The 15,147-nt window shown below is 45.1% G+C and overlaps 1 protein-coding gene across 15 annotated transcripts in view; it reads left to right on the top strand.

Annotated features, from left to right (window-relative positions):
• Positions 1-15,147, top strand: part of RBFOX2 (RNA binding fox-1 homolog 2) — a 251,988-nt gene that overhangs the window by 71,615 nt on the left and 165,226 nt on the right. The window contains exon 1 of one of the 15 annotated variants that reach the window (XM_075123552.1): positions 6,523-6,552. The exons of the other annotated variants lie outside the window; for them this stretch is intronic. Within the exon in view, the coding sequence (XP_074979653.1) occupies positions 6,538-6,552 (15 nt within the window). The 5' untranslated portion in view covers positions 6,523-6,537. Of the gene's footprint in view, positions 1-6,522; positions 6,553-15,147 lie in introns of those variants that run through there. 15 annotated transcript variants of the gene reach the window in all.

Raw genomic sequence — 15,147 nt, 5'->3', positions numbered from 1 at the left:
TGCGAATACAGACTAACATGACTGCTACTCTAAAACCTGTCATCCTAAGCAGTTTGCCTCCACAGAGTAATCCCTTTCAGAAGCCTGCTTCATGTGGTAATGTATAGCTGAGCTGTACCTACCAGAGGAAGAACAGGCAATCCTGTTTTACAGTGTCTCCTTTGCACTGTAACAAAATGGGTTTTCTCTTGAAACATGCCAGTGTTTTGCTTACTTGTTTGATAAGACATTCTAAAGGACCCTAGGGACCTTTCTGGGAGGCTTAGTGTACACACTTTGTATTCTCCTAACTTTTTCCACAAGCAGGCTGGTGCAGAAAGAAACATTTCCAGGTGCCTTGGACACTGAGATGAGACTTACCTTGTGGCTTCAGACATTCTGATACCTGTAGATAATGCAGGACTCCTGGGAAGAGAGGTTCAGAGTGAATATGTGCTCTTTTTTATAAGGTTAGAGTCTCTAGCAGCACCCAAAGGAGTAAACCAGCCTCAAAGAAGATCAGCGTATCTTCACAGGAACTGCAGGTGTGCCCAGAGACTTTTGTGTCCCTCCCCAGATAGTTCTCATCCCATTAATCAATCTTTTATTTATTTATTTATTTATTTATTTACTTACTTTTTAAAAAAAAAGAAGCAAAACTGAGAGACTCTGATTTACAAATTCTCTTGCTGGGACGTTCTGACAGAGTCAGATAAGCCCCAGAACACAGCCATTTAGTCATAGAAATTTCCCTTTGACAATTGCAAAGCACGTTTCCCTTCCCATCTCCGCTCAGACCTTTGTAGATAGTCCTTGAAGTATTTATCGTGGTGGGACAATGAACGACTCTCCATCCTTGATCAGTATACTGTTTCTGCATAAATTGTGGCATCCTGTGTCGGACTTTTGGCTTAGAAAATAGTCAGTTTCCCCAGTTTGAAATGAAATTCTCCCTTTCCTTACCGCTCCAAGACATACACACCTTTCCTCCCACTTCTTGGCCCTAGGAATACAACACAGTGTAGGAACACCAGTACATTTAGTAACATTTACTAACCATAATAGAACATGGTCATCCTTATTTAACTACTTTTTAATCCTATCTTACAGGAGAGGGTTCAGAGAAGTCTTATTTGCTAACAAAAGCAGATACATCCCTGACCAGAATTTTCCATCCCAAGAATGATTGTGCATTAGCAGCATCTCTCTGGGACAGCAATTTATTTTTGTTTCCCTCCCTTATGCCTTCTACTGCATCTTCGTTCCCTTTACCTTCTTTCATCTGATTGGCCCACCTTCATTTCTTCTCTCCTTTGGCCTGCAACGTTAGAGCGTTGGGCTGGGTTATGTTCCTAGGTGCTGTAGAAAGTGGTATTGGTGATTGTCAATGGTAGTATTTTCCTCACTCAGTTCTGAACCAGTGCCCTGATGTGTCCCTATGGGGCTGCTGATGGAGATGTCTTAATTTGGCAAAGACTTAGCCCCTGTCCGAGATACAAAAAAAATAACCGCATCAGGGAGCCTGGCTAAAACATGGTGGAACTTTTTGACCTGGCTACGTTATAGTTAAAATTTTGTAGTGTAGATAGGGATTATGGTTGTTGTAAACAGGTCATGTAATTCGGCTAAAACCTTAGACGTGTCCATGGGCCTCCACCTGGATGTAGTCAAATCTTTAACGTGATTAAATAATCTGTGTATATACATTGTGGTTAGGTCCCTTCTATTCTACAGATTTTACCTAGATTAGAGGACAACAATATTGTATCTTGGCACCCTGATCTGGTTATGTTTGTTGCGTAAACAGGGCCTTTCAACACAAAGGCTGACTGCTTCTCCTGATTAAGTATCCCATAACATTTTTTACAAGAATAAGGGTGGCAACTCTGTCCACTTCCTGGCCATATTCCCATTTGGGTCATTACATTCTGCCAACCTAAATATCAAATAAAATATGATCTGCTTTGTGTCCTGTTGTAAAATGTTGAGTGGGGTTCATGTGTGGTGTTAAAACAGCTGCTGGGATTCAGAGGCAATGGAAGCTCCCTAAAAGGGGTGGGGGGGGGGCGCACTGGTGCCAGAACTGTGGCCCTTTCCCTAGCGCTTCCTCTCCCTTTCTTTCCGAGGCTCTGCCCTTGTACCACCCATTCCCCTGAGGCCCCACCTCTGCACTTCTCCCTCCCTCCAGATCCTGCCTCCTGTTTGCTCCCCTCCGCCGCGCCTCCCCCACCTTCGCTTGCCCTTATGACCAGTAAAAAGTGATAAGGCCATGGCCCTCCCTGCTGGAATTTACCCCAAGGATGGCTGCATTTCACAGCCAGAGAATGTGAAACTTTGGCTTTGAAATCCTTTGGAATCCTTCAGGACAGAAGATGCTATACGAATATAAAATATTTATTTGTTTAATCCTCTTTATATTCTTCCCTCATTTTTCTTATTAATCTTTCAATTTCTCTCTTGTATTGGGGTGGGAGAGGCTGTCAAATAATTAGGTAGTGTGGTTTAGTGAGTAGAGCCTGGGACTGGGAATAGGGAGACCTTGGATTCTCTTCCTAACTGTCGCTGTCTTGTTGTGTGATCTTCAGTAAGTCACTTATTTCTCATATGTACTGCAAATATAACCATGTTAGGGGGTCTGTGAGGGAAACATCTTTGAGGCAGGCAGTGGAAACCGTCGGGTCTTGCATCTAGCGAGCAGTGGTATAGCTTAGTTTCTGGCCAGTGAAGTCATAAATGCAATCATAGCCATTTAGACACAATCCTATCAGTCACAGCATTGTAAAAGAAAATGGGGTGGAGACACCATGCCTACAGATTTTGAGACACATAGGAGTTTAGCTGTAAGGGATAAAATTCTCACATTAGGAGGGAGTGACGTGCCCTGGTAAACTGTGATGATCCAACACCATACTTAAGAGCCATCCATCATACAGTAGCCTGATTCCATTGTGGATGACCCTTGTTAACCTGGCATACTCAGTGCCATGAGTAGATGAGTAACGTGAGTGGCACAGAGAAACCTCAAGTATCCCACCACTTGAGTAAGTTTTGATCCCATGACTCCCTGATCCAGAGACCATTCATGAGTATTTGTAATGGGGCAACTCCGTCAATCTGCAGTCACTCTCCCTCCCTCCCTGGTAGGTACTTCGTAATCAAGAATATCGTGTGGAACATGCACACCCAGCCATTGTAGGCAGGCCACAATGACAGTCAACCTTTTTGTGACAACATGGAGTGCTGCCACCACCCCAAAAGGCAAAACAGGAAACGGTAGTGGTGTTGTGCTGTGGAAAATCTGATACACTTCTGTTGCTTAAGAATTATCTTTGTGCGCATGGTCCAGAGCACGTAATAATTGGTCACCTTCTTCTAAAAGAAGCATATCTCCCAGGGTGATGGTCTTGAATTGTCCTTGAGTAAATAGTGATTTAGGTACCTGAGATCCACGATGGGCTGGAGCCCTCCTGTTTTTTTGGCTACCAGGAAGTATCCCTCTTGGGTCTAGTTCCAGGGGTGTCTTTTTTGCCAGGAGGGTCTGGATTTCTTACATCATCTTTTCCTAATAAGGTGTCAGATAGTATTCATGGAAAGTGGGTAGTGAAACCTGATTTTGTAGCCCCACTAAACAATGGTGAGGCCCTACGAGGCCTTGGTGACAAGGGGCCAACTGGCCATAAAAAAACCTCCCAGTTTGCCTCCAGTGGAGAGGTTCTGACTGAGTACTGCTGGTGGCAGGATGATTCTTTATTTGATAGTTGTGGAAAAAGGGGTTTAAGACGAGTTCCAGATGTTGCTTTGGAAGCTGAATGTGCTCTGTGCAGCAGTGAAGTTATGGAGCTGCCTTGAAACCAGCCATCAAATTAAAATCCAGCTTTCAAGGCACAGGCTTTCCCTTACCTTCCCTGTCTTGTGAAACGGACCTAAGGGGTGAGACAGGCTGAGAAAATGCAGGGTAGCTTTTTGCCTTAGAGAGCTATTGGGTATTCAGGACTTTTGAAAATCAGGTCACCTATTTAGGAGTTTAATTTTAGGCACTCGTCTTTTAAAATCTCTCCTAAAAATACATTTTTGTATGGAGCTTGAATTTCCCTGGGTTGTGCTGGGTCAGTGAACTGCTTTGTGTTTTTTGAGGCTGTGCTATTGTATTCCAGAATCTCCAGCTTTCATTTAAAAAAATTGTAAGTCTCTAGCCGTCATGGTTGTGAATAAAATCTTGAAAATGTGACCCACGTGCAAACCAGTGGAGGGATGCCCTCCTGAATCTGCAGACAGCCTGAATAATATCTCCCAGAGGTGTAAATGTGTTCCATTCATGTCAGTGAAATGTTAACTGAGATGCCCAGTGATGTTAATGTGAGCATTTTTAACTATTTCACTGCTATTCAGTGCATACAAGAAAGAAGCAGAAGGGTCATAGTGCAGATTATAATATCTTCTTCTGAGAGTGACAGCTCAGTTTGGTGCCATGACTGGGTGGTGATTGGAGGGGGGAAAAAGGTGGTATTCTCCCATCTGATCTATGGAGTCACAAGGCCCAAGGGATTATTTTAGCCACACCAATGGGGAGCCAATTGTGCACAACCCAGTGGGGCATACAAGCCTACCTGGGCCAACCCTGTGCACCTTCTCCACAAAGTGTGTTCCAGTAGCGAGTATTGGGCCAGGTGGCTTCCTCCCTGGCTTTAGTGGCTGCTGAGAAATCATTGCATTTGTTCCATCCCGGTCACACTGTCAGGCTTTTCTTTGCAGCCATGAGGGTCAGAAACAAAATGCTCTACCCCTCTGAGGTTTTGATATTATTTTTTATCTCTGTCTGTTTGTCTATGATTTTGGGAGAAAGGGCCCTAGGCACGTGCCTGTTGTGCCTATACCTTAATCCAGCCTAGTCCGTGGTGTATCTCAACCCTGTTGAGGGGGAGTCAAGTGTGAGGAGCCCAGGAGAGCATATGTGAGCATACTTTGAACATTTTCACAAATTGCTCTGGTGGCATCTCATTTTGTCACCCTAGATAGGTGGCTCTTGTGGGAGTGGAGTTGGGAGAGTACCGCTGCTGTTTCCACTTTGAGCCCTATTTATGTATATAATTTATATGTAAGGATAAGGAGCAGAGGTGGTGTGAGATTTCTATTCCTTCTGCCGAGACAAAAATATTTGTTCCAAACACACATTTCCAAGGAGAACATTGCCTCTGCCTCTTGACCTCATTCAGTTAAAATACAGGCTCTTGCATTAGAAGATAGGCCAAGTAAGGCTTATCATTTGTGGCCTAGTGAATCGAGGAAATTTTGCATCCTGAGACGGGGAGGTAAACCCATTTTCCTAGTTTGGAACAGCAGTTTTAACAGGTTAGCTAGATGAGAAGTGACACTTGTCCTATGAGCATGGGGGATGGGATGGGGGTGTTGTGTGGAGGGGAAGAACTTGTTGGCTCATGTCTTTTCAGACCTGTGCTGGGAGCTCAAGAAGAGGGTCTTTTGTGCCATGCACCTCTGCCGGGGCTGGCTGCTGATTGATGGGGTTTGTAAAACTGAAATTGAGGATGAGGGATCTGAATGCAGTAAGCAAGAGGATGCTCACCTCAGCTAATCTCAGCTCACCCTCACTTCAGCAGGGCCCCTAGGGAGTGGGAACTCCATAGTCTCCATGAATCAGGAGCCAAGCCAGCTGCTTTTTTCCCTTTAGTGATATCAGAGATTGTAAAATATTCACGTAGAAAGCCACCTGCAAAAGATTTTTAAACCCTTTTATCTTTTGATTCTCTCCCCTTCTGATCCCACCCTGATCTTCTCTCTCTCTCTCTCTCTCTCTCTCTCTGTTGATAACTTTGGGGTGCCCGGTACACTGTATACACCATCTTCTGAGCTTCAGGGTTCCCAAGATTTATTCTCTGCCTTGGTCCCTGCAAGTGGCATACTATAAATACATATAGCTACTGGATTATGACTAAGCTTTGTACGTTGACTAACGTTGGCTAATGGTTGCAGACGAAGATGTTGCAGGAATAGGGCTCTGCACAGTTTCTAGGTTTATGGATGACTTCTGGAGCGGGAACTAAGGGAAGGGAGTTGTAGAGAGGGGAGGACTTGCTCTCACCCTCCTTGACCTTGAAGAGTAGTTCTCTGCTTCATTCATGTTTAAAGAACCCATTTCTAAAGTAAGCACACTCTGGTATTAGGAGTTGGTCTGCATTTATTACTAACCCCACCCATCCCTGCCTTTTGCAAGAATCTTGTGAGGCCCTGATTGTGTTTTTAGAAGCGGAATGACAGAGAGAAATTCCCTGGAGGCAAATGCAGAGTGTGTGCTCTGCACGCCAGTACAGACACACAAGGCTGGGAACTCCCAGAGAGATTGAGTGAGAGAGAGAGAGAGAAAGCACAGAACAGCCAAACAGTGTTGGAGGAGGAGGGGGGAGGAAGAGGCGAGACACTTTTTAATCCTTAAACTGAGCAATTTGGATTTTGTTTTTTAAACCCTTTGTCTCTACTTTTTATTGAGGAGCCTTTTGCGTTCCCGGATCACCTCCCTGCTGGGTTTGAACAGCTCAGGCTGACATGATGTACCTCTGGGTGAGTAGAGGGCTGTGTGTGTGAGGGCTTACACGCTTTGCACATATAAGGAGTGGAAAGCTGAGGGATTCTGTACTAGCATGAGCGGCCTTCCCCTTAGGGCTCAGCTCTCTGCAGCCCCTACACACAGTAGGCTTTAGCTTCCATTTTAAAAAATTCTTTAAAAAATTATATTGGTAACTGAATTTTAAACAGACTTTTCCTGCAGCAAGATCCCTCTGAGCTTGTATGTTTTTCAGCAGGTGCCTCAGAGAGAGAATTCTTTGTGGAATTATCCTCATTTTCTAGCACCTGTAGGACCTGTGCTGTTCCTGGACTTCTTCCTATGCTTTGTGGAATTTTGGTATGACTGAGGGGCACCCTGGCGGTGTACGTGGTAGAAATAAGTTTGATCCTCAAATGCCAGGAGTAGAGAATATGATCAGGAAGAATTAGCATTGTAATTGGGGAGTATGTGGCCAGATGCAAGGATGCTTTTATCAGAGGTGCCAGGATTACAGGAATTTCTAGTGGATTATGGGATATAGTGACAGGAAAAATGCGTGTGAGATGATAAATATCTAGCTAGCTTTATAAAATATACATAAATTTTCATCCTCTGAACAAATTCTTAAATTTTCTCTGGAGTAGTCCGCTGTTAGGATGCTCGGCTAGGATGTGTAATTCTCTCTGCTCCTTGGTACCCTTGAAATCTGTCGTTTTGTCCTTGGATCTGTTACCCATATGCCCAAGATTGCAGGCTCCTGCATTTGATTTAAGGATAATCAGGTCAAAAGTTTAATATATTCATTACTGGGGAAGTTGTGGGATTCTGTCACTGTCATTTTTTAACTCCCATCCCCCCTTCCCCAGCCCTTCCCTCCAGTTTATTTAGAAAACAAAGGAAGCCTTGGAACACAGAGGCGTTTTGCTGCTTTTTACTTTTTTCCATTGTGCACACACTCTAGCTTTGTAATCATAGGGTAACTTACATATGCTGGGCAATGCACACTTGCTTGTTTTTATAGGGTTGGCCCTGTTAGCAGATGGATTTCAACTTTTAAATCCCCTTTCTTCTCCAACCACATATTCTGGGCCTTGAATATGGCCACCATTTTTGCCAAGGAGGGCTAGATAGGCCTTCTCTTGCGGATCAGATAAGACTGCTGCTAAATCTGCTGGATGTGGTGAAGTGAGAAGCTATTCATTGGTGCTAGTACTGATTTTAGCTAATAAGTGACAATGGTGTGATAGTTCCCTACTGACTATGGGTGTTCCTACACTGGACCTGTAATTTCCAGCTCAGGTAGATGTATAGTACCCATGCTAGCTTTGATCAACTGAGTGTGCTAAAAGTACCAGCATAGCCCCAGTGGTGCAGGCAGCAGGATAGCTAGCCAGCTCCAGTACAATTGTTTCCAGCACCCTGTATTGGTACTTGGATGGCTAGCCCCTTCTGCAGCTCATGCTGCTGCAGCTACACTGCTGTTTTTAGCACGTTAGCTGGATCAAAACTAGTACATGTGTATCTGGAAATTACACCTCCAGCTCCAGTGTAAATTGGCTAAAGTGTGGGAGCGGACATCAGTAGCCCTGCTCTCCTTCCTGTGTGTGTGTGTGTGTAACAGTTCTAGGTGTAAGGGATATGGCCTGCCAATGTGTCAGCCAAGAGAGACTCATACTAGCGGTGTGCTTCATTTTTTAACAGGAGTGATTGTGAATTGCCGCTCTTGTGGATCCTGGGAGAAGGTTTAGTTTTGGCCAGTTTCCCAGCAGACTGAAGAACAGTATCCTCCTTTATGCTGTATGTACTACTCTTCCTCCCAATTCCACCCCAAACTCCCAGATCCACTATTGCTTTAGTAGGATTATAGTTAAACTGAGGTGTTGAAAGGGTTTTAACTGCTGTTAACCAGTGCTAAGGGCTCCTTCCAGCACCAAGTATGTTAATTCAAAAATGGGTAACTGGTAACATTCTTTTCTCTTTCCGGCACAAAGTGTGGGGAATTTTCTGCGACCCTGGTTCTTTGGGGAAGGTGTCTCTCTCTCCCACTCCACAGAAGCCTTTGCCTCCCAGTGCATCCTACATTCCCTCTTATGCTTTTGTCTCTCACTGACTTACCGTGTAGCCTTCAGTGGCAAAAACTAGGAACCCAGAGTTGCCTGTCTGATTTGACTCTGGGTCGGCTGTGCCACATCCATACTGTAATTGGGCTCTGGTTTCTTGCTTCAGTGCTTGTGGTCACAGCTCTTTCTGTTCCCTGTGCTGTATTTTCTCTGTTCAGTGTTTTTTGTCCATAGAACATTGGAACTGCTGTAGATCCATGGAGTTTTGTACTGAGTCATTCCTTAATTTAGTGTATAAAGCTACATTAATACAATGTTAAATTTGAGGTTTTAAATGTGCAAGCCAGGAAATCCAGAGTTATGGTTGCTGCGGGAACCTTAACATTGTCCCTTGTGCGTGCACATTACAGTATGATCTTTTCTTAAGTGATCCTGCAACACTGGACATTGCCACATACTATTTGGTAAATAATGCAATGAAATAAAATACAAAGGAACTGCACTTTTCTCTAACTGTGGGTGCAGAGAAGAATCCAGCCCAGAATGGTGCAGTAGCCAGAACGCAATAGCTTGGGGGTTATAACTGCCGCCTCCTTTGAATGAGCCATCATATTCCACATTCAAATTAAATTTCCTGCTTGCTGATCTGTACTCTCTAGTGTGTAATGTGTCACAGGATATTTTAAATAAAGCCTTTGTAAGATACAGTGCATTCTGGGCTGTAAGAGATCCAGAGAGTGGGAAATTTAAAATCTGATGTGATGACCTAATCTGTGGGGAACAGCTGGCTATGGTGTCGGAAGCTGAGAAGGCAGGCTAACAGTGGAACTGCACAGTTATAGTAGTAAGAAATACCGTTTACCTTAGCAGTGTTACAGTGTGGGGTATGCAGTTGTACGAAGTCTGCTGTGAGGCTCCGGCAGTAGGGGCAGGCTACTGCCCGGATCAAAATACAGGAAAAGATGCCTACTGTCGTTTTCAGTATTTGAACTGAAAATCTTTTAACTTTAATATTCCTGAACACATAATGGTCAAACTCAGAAAGGATTAGCCATGGGTGAAGTCTGATGGGAGCCCCTGTGGCTGCAGTCCACAGGAGGTTTGTGGTGGGGGAGGGGAAAGACGTGCTGGTGGCCCCGACATCTCAGCCTTTTCCTTCTGCGCCCTTGAGCCGAAATAAGAAACAGTGTGAATTAAACCAGACTTAGTTTGGTGTGAGTCCCTGTCTGGATACTTGGGTATTTTAGAACAAAAATGGCTAGGATCAATCTAGCTAAGGCTGCTTTGTGCTACTGACTGTAGCATTGGGGCTCAGATCCACCTGTTGTGTGCCAGAATACCATACCAGCCCCTATGTCTTGCTGCTGCCTTCTTTGCCTGAATTTAAGCTTTCACTTGAAGTGCAACTAAGAGCTTCTCTGCACTTGAAAATTTACCAAAATAGCTATTCTGGAATAGTTATTTTAGTATAAGCCGCTGTATGGACACTCATTCTGGAATAAGTGTGACCACACGGGGCTTATAATGAAATAACTATTCTGGAATTGCTATTTTGTTAAATTTCCAAGTGTAGACAAGTCCCAAGTGTCTAGCTGTTATGGTTATTGAGGTATACTTGGCTCAGATTTTTGAGGCTAACTAATGCAGTGATGTCTACCTGTATTTTCGATCTGAAATGATAACTCTGAAAGCCATTAACTGCCCCATTCATCTCAGTGGGGGCTAACTGAGGTACCCAGTGATATTTTGCCATTGAAAGTGTTAACTACTGAACTGCTCATCAAAGCAAGTAAGAAAGGAAAGGGAAGATCATATTATGAAGATCTGCGAGTGACAGCTCATTTTTGAACCATGAACATGTCGGTTTGGAGACACCACACTTTGTCCTACACACTGATTGAGAGTGAGCTAAACCCAAGGAGCAGGACATCTGAGGCCTTCCAAAGTGTGTGGGAGGGTCCAGTACAAAAAGCCCAATGGGTGTGTCCTTACCAATGGGAAGTCAAGCCCAAGGAGCACAGCAAAGTCCATGGGTTTCTTTGTACCCAAAGGAGCACAAAGAACATGCAAAATCATATTCTGAATTGTCTGTACAGTCTATTTTGAGCAGTCTCTCACGTGGAGGTAGCTTATTCTGTGGGCTGAGTTTGGAAGAGTGTATCATATTTTTTTCTCAATCTGACCCATGTTTAGTTCAATCAAATTTTATTTCACAATAAGTGTCAACACAGGCTTGCACCAAAACAAAGAGATTTTTGGAAATTAACGTAGTTAAACCAATACAAGTTTATGTGTAGACCAGCCCTTAGTTGCCTTTTAAATAGAAAAGCCTTACCCTCGCATTAGATGTCAGAGGTATGGCCCCTAACCCTTTGTATACAATGAATCACGTGGTACAAATGTAGGCTCACTTTATTTTGAGGAGTGCTTTATAAATTGCAGGATGTAGACTCAAGAGTTACACAGATGCTGCCTTGCTGAATGTATGTTGGAATATGAAAGGTTAGAAGAAAGAGCAGCAACCCCAGCAAGCAATTTGATCAATCTACCCTTCCTTCCATTCTCTGAGAGGGCTGAAGCCATCAAAGACAGGAGGGACTAATGGAGCGAAGGTCCATGTTGTTGCTAGGCTCCTGATAGGAAAGCACTGGATTCAAAGCTCTGATCTCCAAGGGATTATAGTGTCTCTAGATAATTTCCTCGGTTCTCCCAGCTGTGCACAGGGTACATGCTGAGTGTTTGTGAGAGGACTGGCTTCCCAGTGCAGTTAGAATGATTTCTTTCACCCGAGCTCTGTGGAAATGAATCCCTTCCTCAGACCTCTAATGACTATTTGCTTTACAAGCAGGAATGGTGCCAGGTAGCTTACCAAGTTATTTGTAATATTTCTGCCTTTGTCTCCTTTTTCTTTTTGATTTGCCTTTCATTTGCCTTGCCTTCACTGCAAGGGGAGCTCGCTGTAGAGTCTCTCTTTGGATTGCATAGAATCATTTTTCTTTTCCCTGTCTCTAGGCGTTGAGCTCATCAGCTTTACCACCCTAGGGACTAGAAACCCAACTCTGCTGCCAGCTCTGGGCCTTAGCAACATACTCCTGCTCATGCCATGTCTTTCTTTCATTTCAACCTCTTGCATGAGGTTGGTTAGAGCCAGTGCATACTATGATCAGCCCAGGATGTTTTTCACAGGACGCAATATATATACAGTCACATAGCAAGTGACCATCCCTGCTTCTGAACTTTTCACATACTGTGCTAGGGGCTGGATCTCTGTAAATATTGGAACTTCATGAGGCTTTGTTAAATGTGTAAATGCTGATCTATAAAACACATACTGTATTATAGTTCTATTTATTCTCTTTGAGTAGTGAACTAAGGGCAGAAGAAGTGTTTCTCAAAATAACCAATTAAATGAGATCTTTGAAAGTGGGGCATAGATCAGATATTTCTTAGACCTTGTCTTCTCTAATGTAAACTCTGTATGCGTGCGCATAAATATTTTACAGAAAGCTACATTAATAGAACTTTGTTGCGAAGTTGGGTACCCCAAAGTTAGGAAATTCCAGAATTTGAACCTTAATTTGAGCCATATGCATTATGATAGTCTTTAATTACATGATCACATTTAATTACATGATCACATGATCCACAGAACCCCATTCTCATTCAGTTTCTGAGCAGCTATTCAATATTTTGTTTTATCCTCATTGTTCATTAATTTCCTTATGGGCTTTTCTGTGGTGTTCCTTAATGTAGTATCTGAGTGCATCACAGTCATTCGATTTTTCACTACACCCTTGTGAAGTGCAGGAGGTATTATTATTTCCATTACTTAGTATTATGTAGCACTTAATATGTTCAAAGCATAGCTCTCATTGATTTCAGTTACAGCTCAGCACTTCTACAAATCAGACCCTAGGGTGTCAGTTCGGGCACCCAGAAAATGAGGAACCCACAATCCGTTATCACCTGTGAAAAGTTTGGTTAAAGTGACTTGTCCAACATCACACAGAAACTGTGTGTCAGATGCAGGGATAGAATCCAGTTCTCCAGGGCAGCATTCAACTGCCTTGACCATGAGACCCTTCTTTCTCTTCCTGCAGTCCCATGCCTTATTCACTACACACCTTCCAGCTTCTGCAACAAATGAGCTAAGGGTTCTACAGGCAACAGCTTCCTTTGCTACACAGACCTGATTCATCTCCAGAGCAGGTCCATCTTGTGCATAGGCGCTGACTCTGTGGGTACTCCCACCAGTGGGCCCCGCTGATCAGCTCCTCCTCCTGTTCAGCAGTGGGCAGGAGGCCCGGGGGGGGGAGGAGCAGGGGCAGAAAGAGGCGGGGCACGTTTGGGGGAGGGGTCAGAATGAGGGGGGAAGAGGCAGGGAGGGGGCGGAGCAGGGGCGGGAAGAGGCGTGGTGGGGTGGAGTCTTCGGGGAAGGGGTGGGGTAGGGGTGCTTGGGGCGGAGCGGGGGTTGAGCACCCCTGGGGAAATCAGAAAGTCTGCCTGTGATCTTGTGTGCTGAATAAGACAAAGGTCCTCTGGGGAAAAAACTCTGTGATCATGTACTGTATCATAATGCATGTGCACAAGGGGGCTGAATTAGGGTTGCACAGGCAGCCTGCATTCTGATATTTCCTGACTTTCGAGTCCTTGACATTGCAACACCTCAGTAACTTTTTAACATCATTTTTATATGTAATTTCCTAGGTTTTTTTCTTTTTTTTAAAAAGCAAACTTTAAAAAAAAAGTTCCATCCTGTAGAACCTTATTGGCACCCATGTGGTTCATCGGCAGGGTTGGAATCTATAGAGCCAGAGCACAGACCTCTGCCACTTGAGCTACTCTGTCACTTGGTGTAACTGATAGCAGAACACGATTGTGACAAGCACTAGAAAGGGGATGAGACGTATGCTTGGCCAGATGATTTCACGGATCTATGCTGACAATAAAGGAATGGTGAGACTTTAGTCTCCTTTCCAGGCTTAAGAGATGAGTGTTCCCTAGTGCAGGGGTTCTCAACCTTTTTCTTTCTGAGGCCCCCCCAACATGCTATAAAAACTCCACAGCCCACCTGTTCCACAATAACAGGTTTAGTGCATATAAAAGACAGGGCTGGCGTTAGGAGGTATCAAACAGGCCAATTGTCTGGGGAGCCTCATGCCACAGGAGCCCCTGCAAAGCTACATTACTCAGGCTTCGGTTTCGGCCTCGGGTGGCGGGGCTCAGGGCCCGGGCTTCAACCCCATGCGGCAGGGTTTTGGCTTTCTGCCCTGGGCCCCAGTGAGTCTAATGCTGGCCCTGCTTGGTGGTCCCCCTGAAACCTGCTCGAGGCCCCTTAGGGGGCCTCTGACCCCTGGTTGAGAACCACTGCCCTAGTGGGCACAGACTCTGGTGCCTGTACCTCCCAAACTTGACCTCTTCTGTCCCAGCCCTTTGTCCCCAGCCCAGTCTCTTCCTACTCCAGTTCCTTATGCCAGGCTCATTCTCCTTCTGTCTACCTAGTCTCAGTCTCTCCTCACCGGACTTCTTATAGCAGTGTCTTTTCCCAATCCTAGTCTCCCCTTCCGGATTCATTGTCGGAGTCCCAATTTCCTCCTCACCACTCCGTATCCTTGCTCAGTTAGTTTCAATTCCCTCTTTCCCATCCCGGCTCTTTGTCCCAGTCCCAGTTCTGTTCCCCCATGGCCCCGGCGCTTCAATTCCTTGTCAGCTCGATCTGCCCTCTCCCTGCCACATTCCCCTCACATATAGGTTCCTTGTACAGCCAAGCTAAGTGTCCCCCCCAGTCCCAACTTCTTGTCTGATCTCTGCATGTGTCCCTCCCCCCAACTGGCTCCCAGTCCCCACACTTCCATCACCAGCCTCCTCTCCCTCCACCTCCCAGTCCCAGCCACCTTGTCCAGCCAGTCGCAGTGTTTCTCTTTCCCCCAGACTCCCACTCCAGTCTTAGTCTCACCAGACTTCTTGTCCCACACCTCCTCCTTTCTCTGTCCACTTGTCTGACTTCTGTTCCCTGTGCATTCAGATCAGGCACTCTCCTTCTGCATGCTGCCAGGGTGCCAGCAGAGGAATAGCTGAGAGTGCAGCTGAGCCAGATTCCGTGCTTTCAGTTTGGGTGGCCAGTCCTACCCCAGCCTGGAACAGCTATTACAGGGAAAGTCCAGCTTTGCCCTTGTGGCACTGGGCTGGAGCATGCTCCGCAATTCTGTGTGGATGGCATGTGCAAGGCCTGGTCAGCCCTAGTTGCTGAGAGTGGCTGTAACATGCTCAGTGAGAACAGAATCATTGGAGGTTTTAGCTGGTAAGAAGTCTCTGCTGAGCATGTGGGAACTATGGTTCTTCAAAAGCCTATAACGTTGTCAAATTTGGGTGAATTTTCACAAGGATGACAAAAGGTATAGGCCTGACACATAGTCCACCCCCTGCCAAATGTCTGGGCCCTGCTCCAAAGCATGAGGGTGCTATTCCATTTCAAAGAAAAAGTAGCCAATGTTTTAACATGGGCAAATCAGCACATTTTTCTCTAGGCTCGTCCTCAGAAACAGTGGA

Source organism: Caretta caretta, chromosome 1 (genome assembly GCF_965140235.1).
Source record: "Caretta caretta isolate rCarCar2 chromosome 1, rCarCar1.hap1, whole genome shotgun sequence".
Taxonomy (NCBI): Eukaryota; Metazoa; Chordata; order Testudines; family Cheloniidae; genus Caretta; species Caretta caretta.
This window is presented reverse-complemented; position numbering and strand designations above follow the sequence as displayed.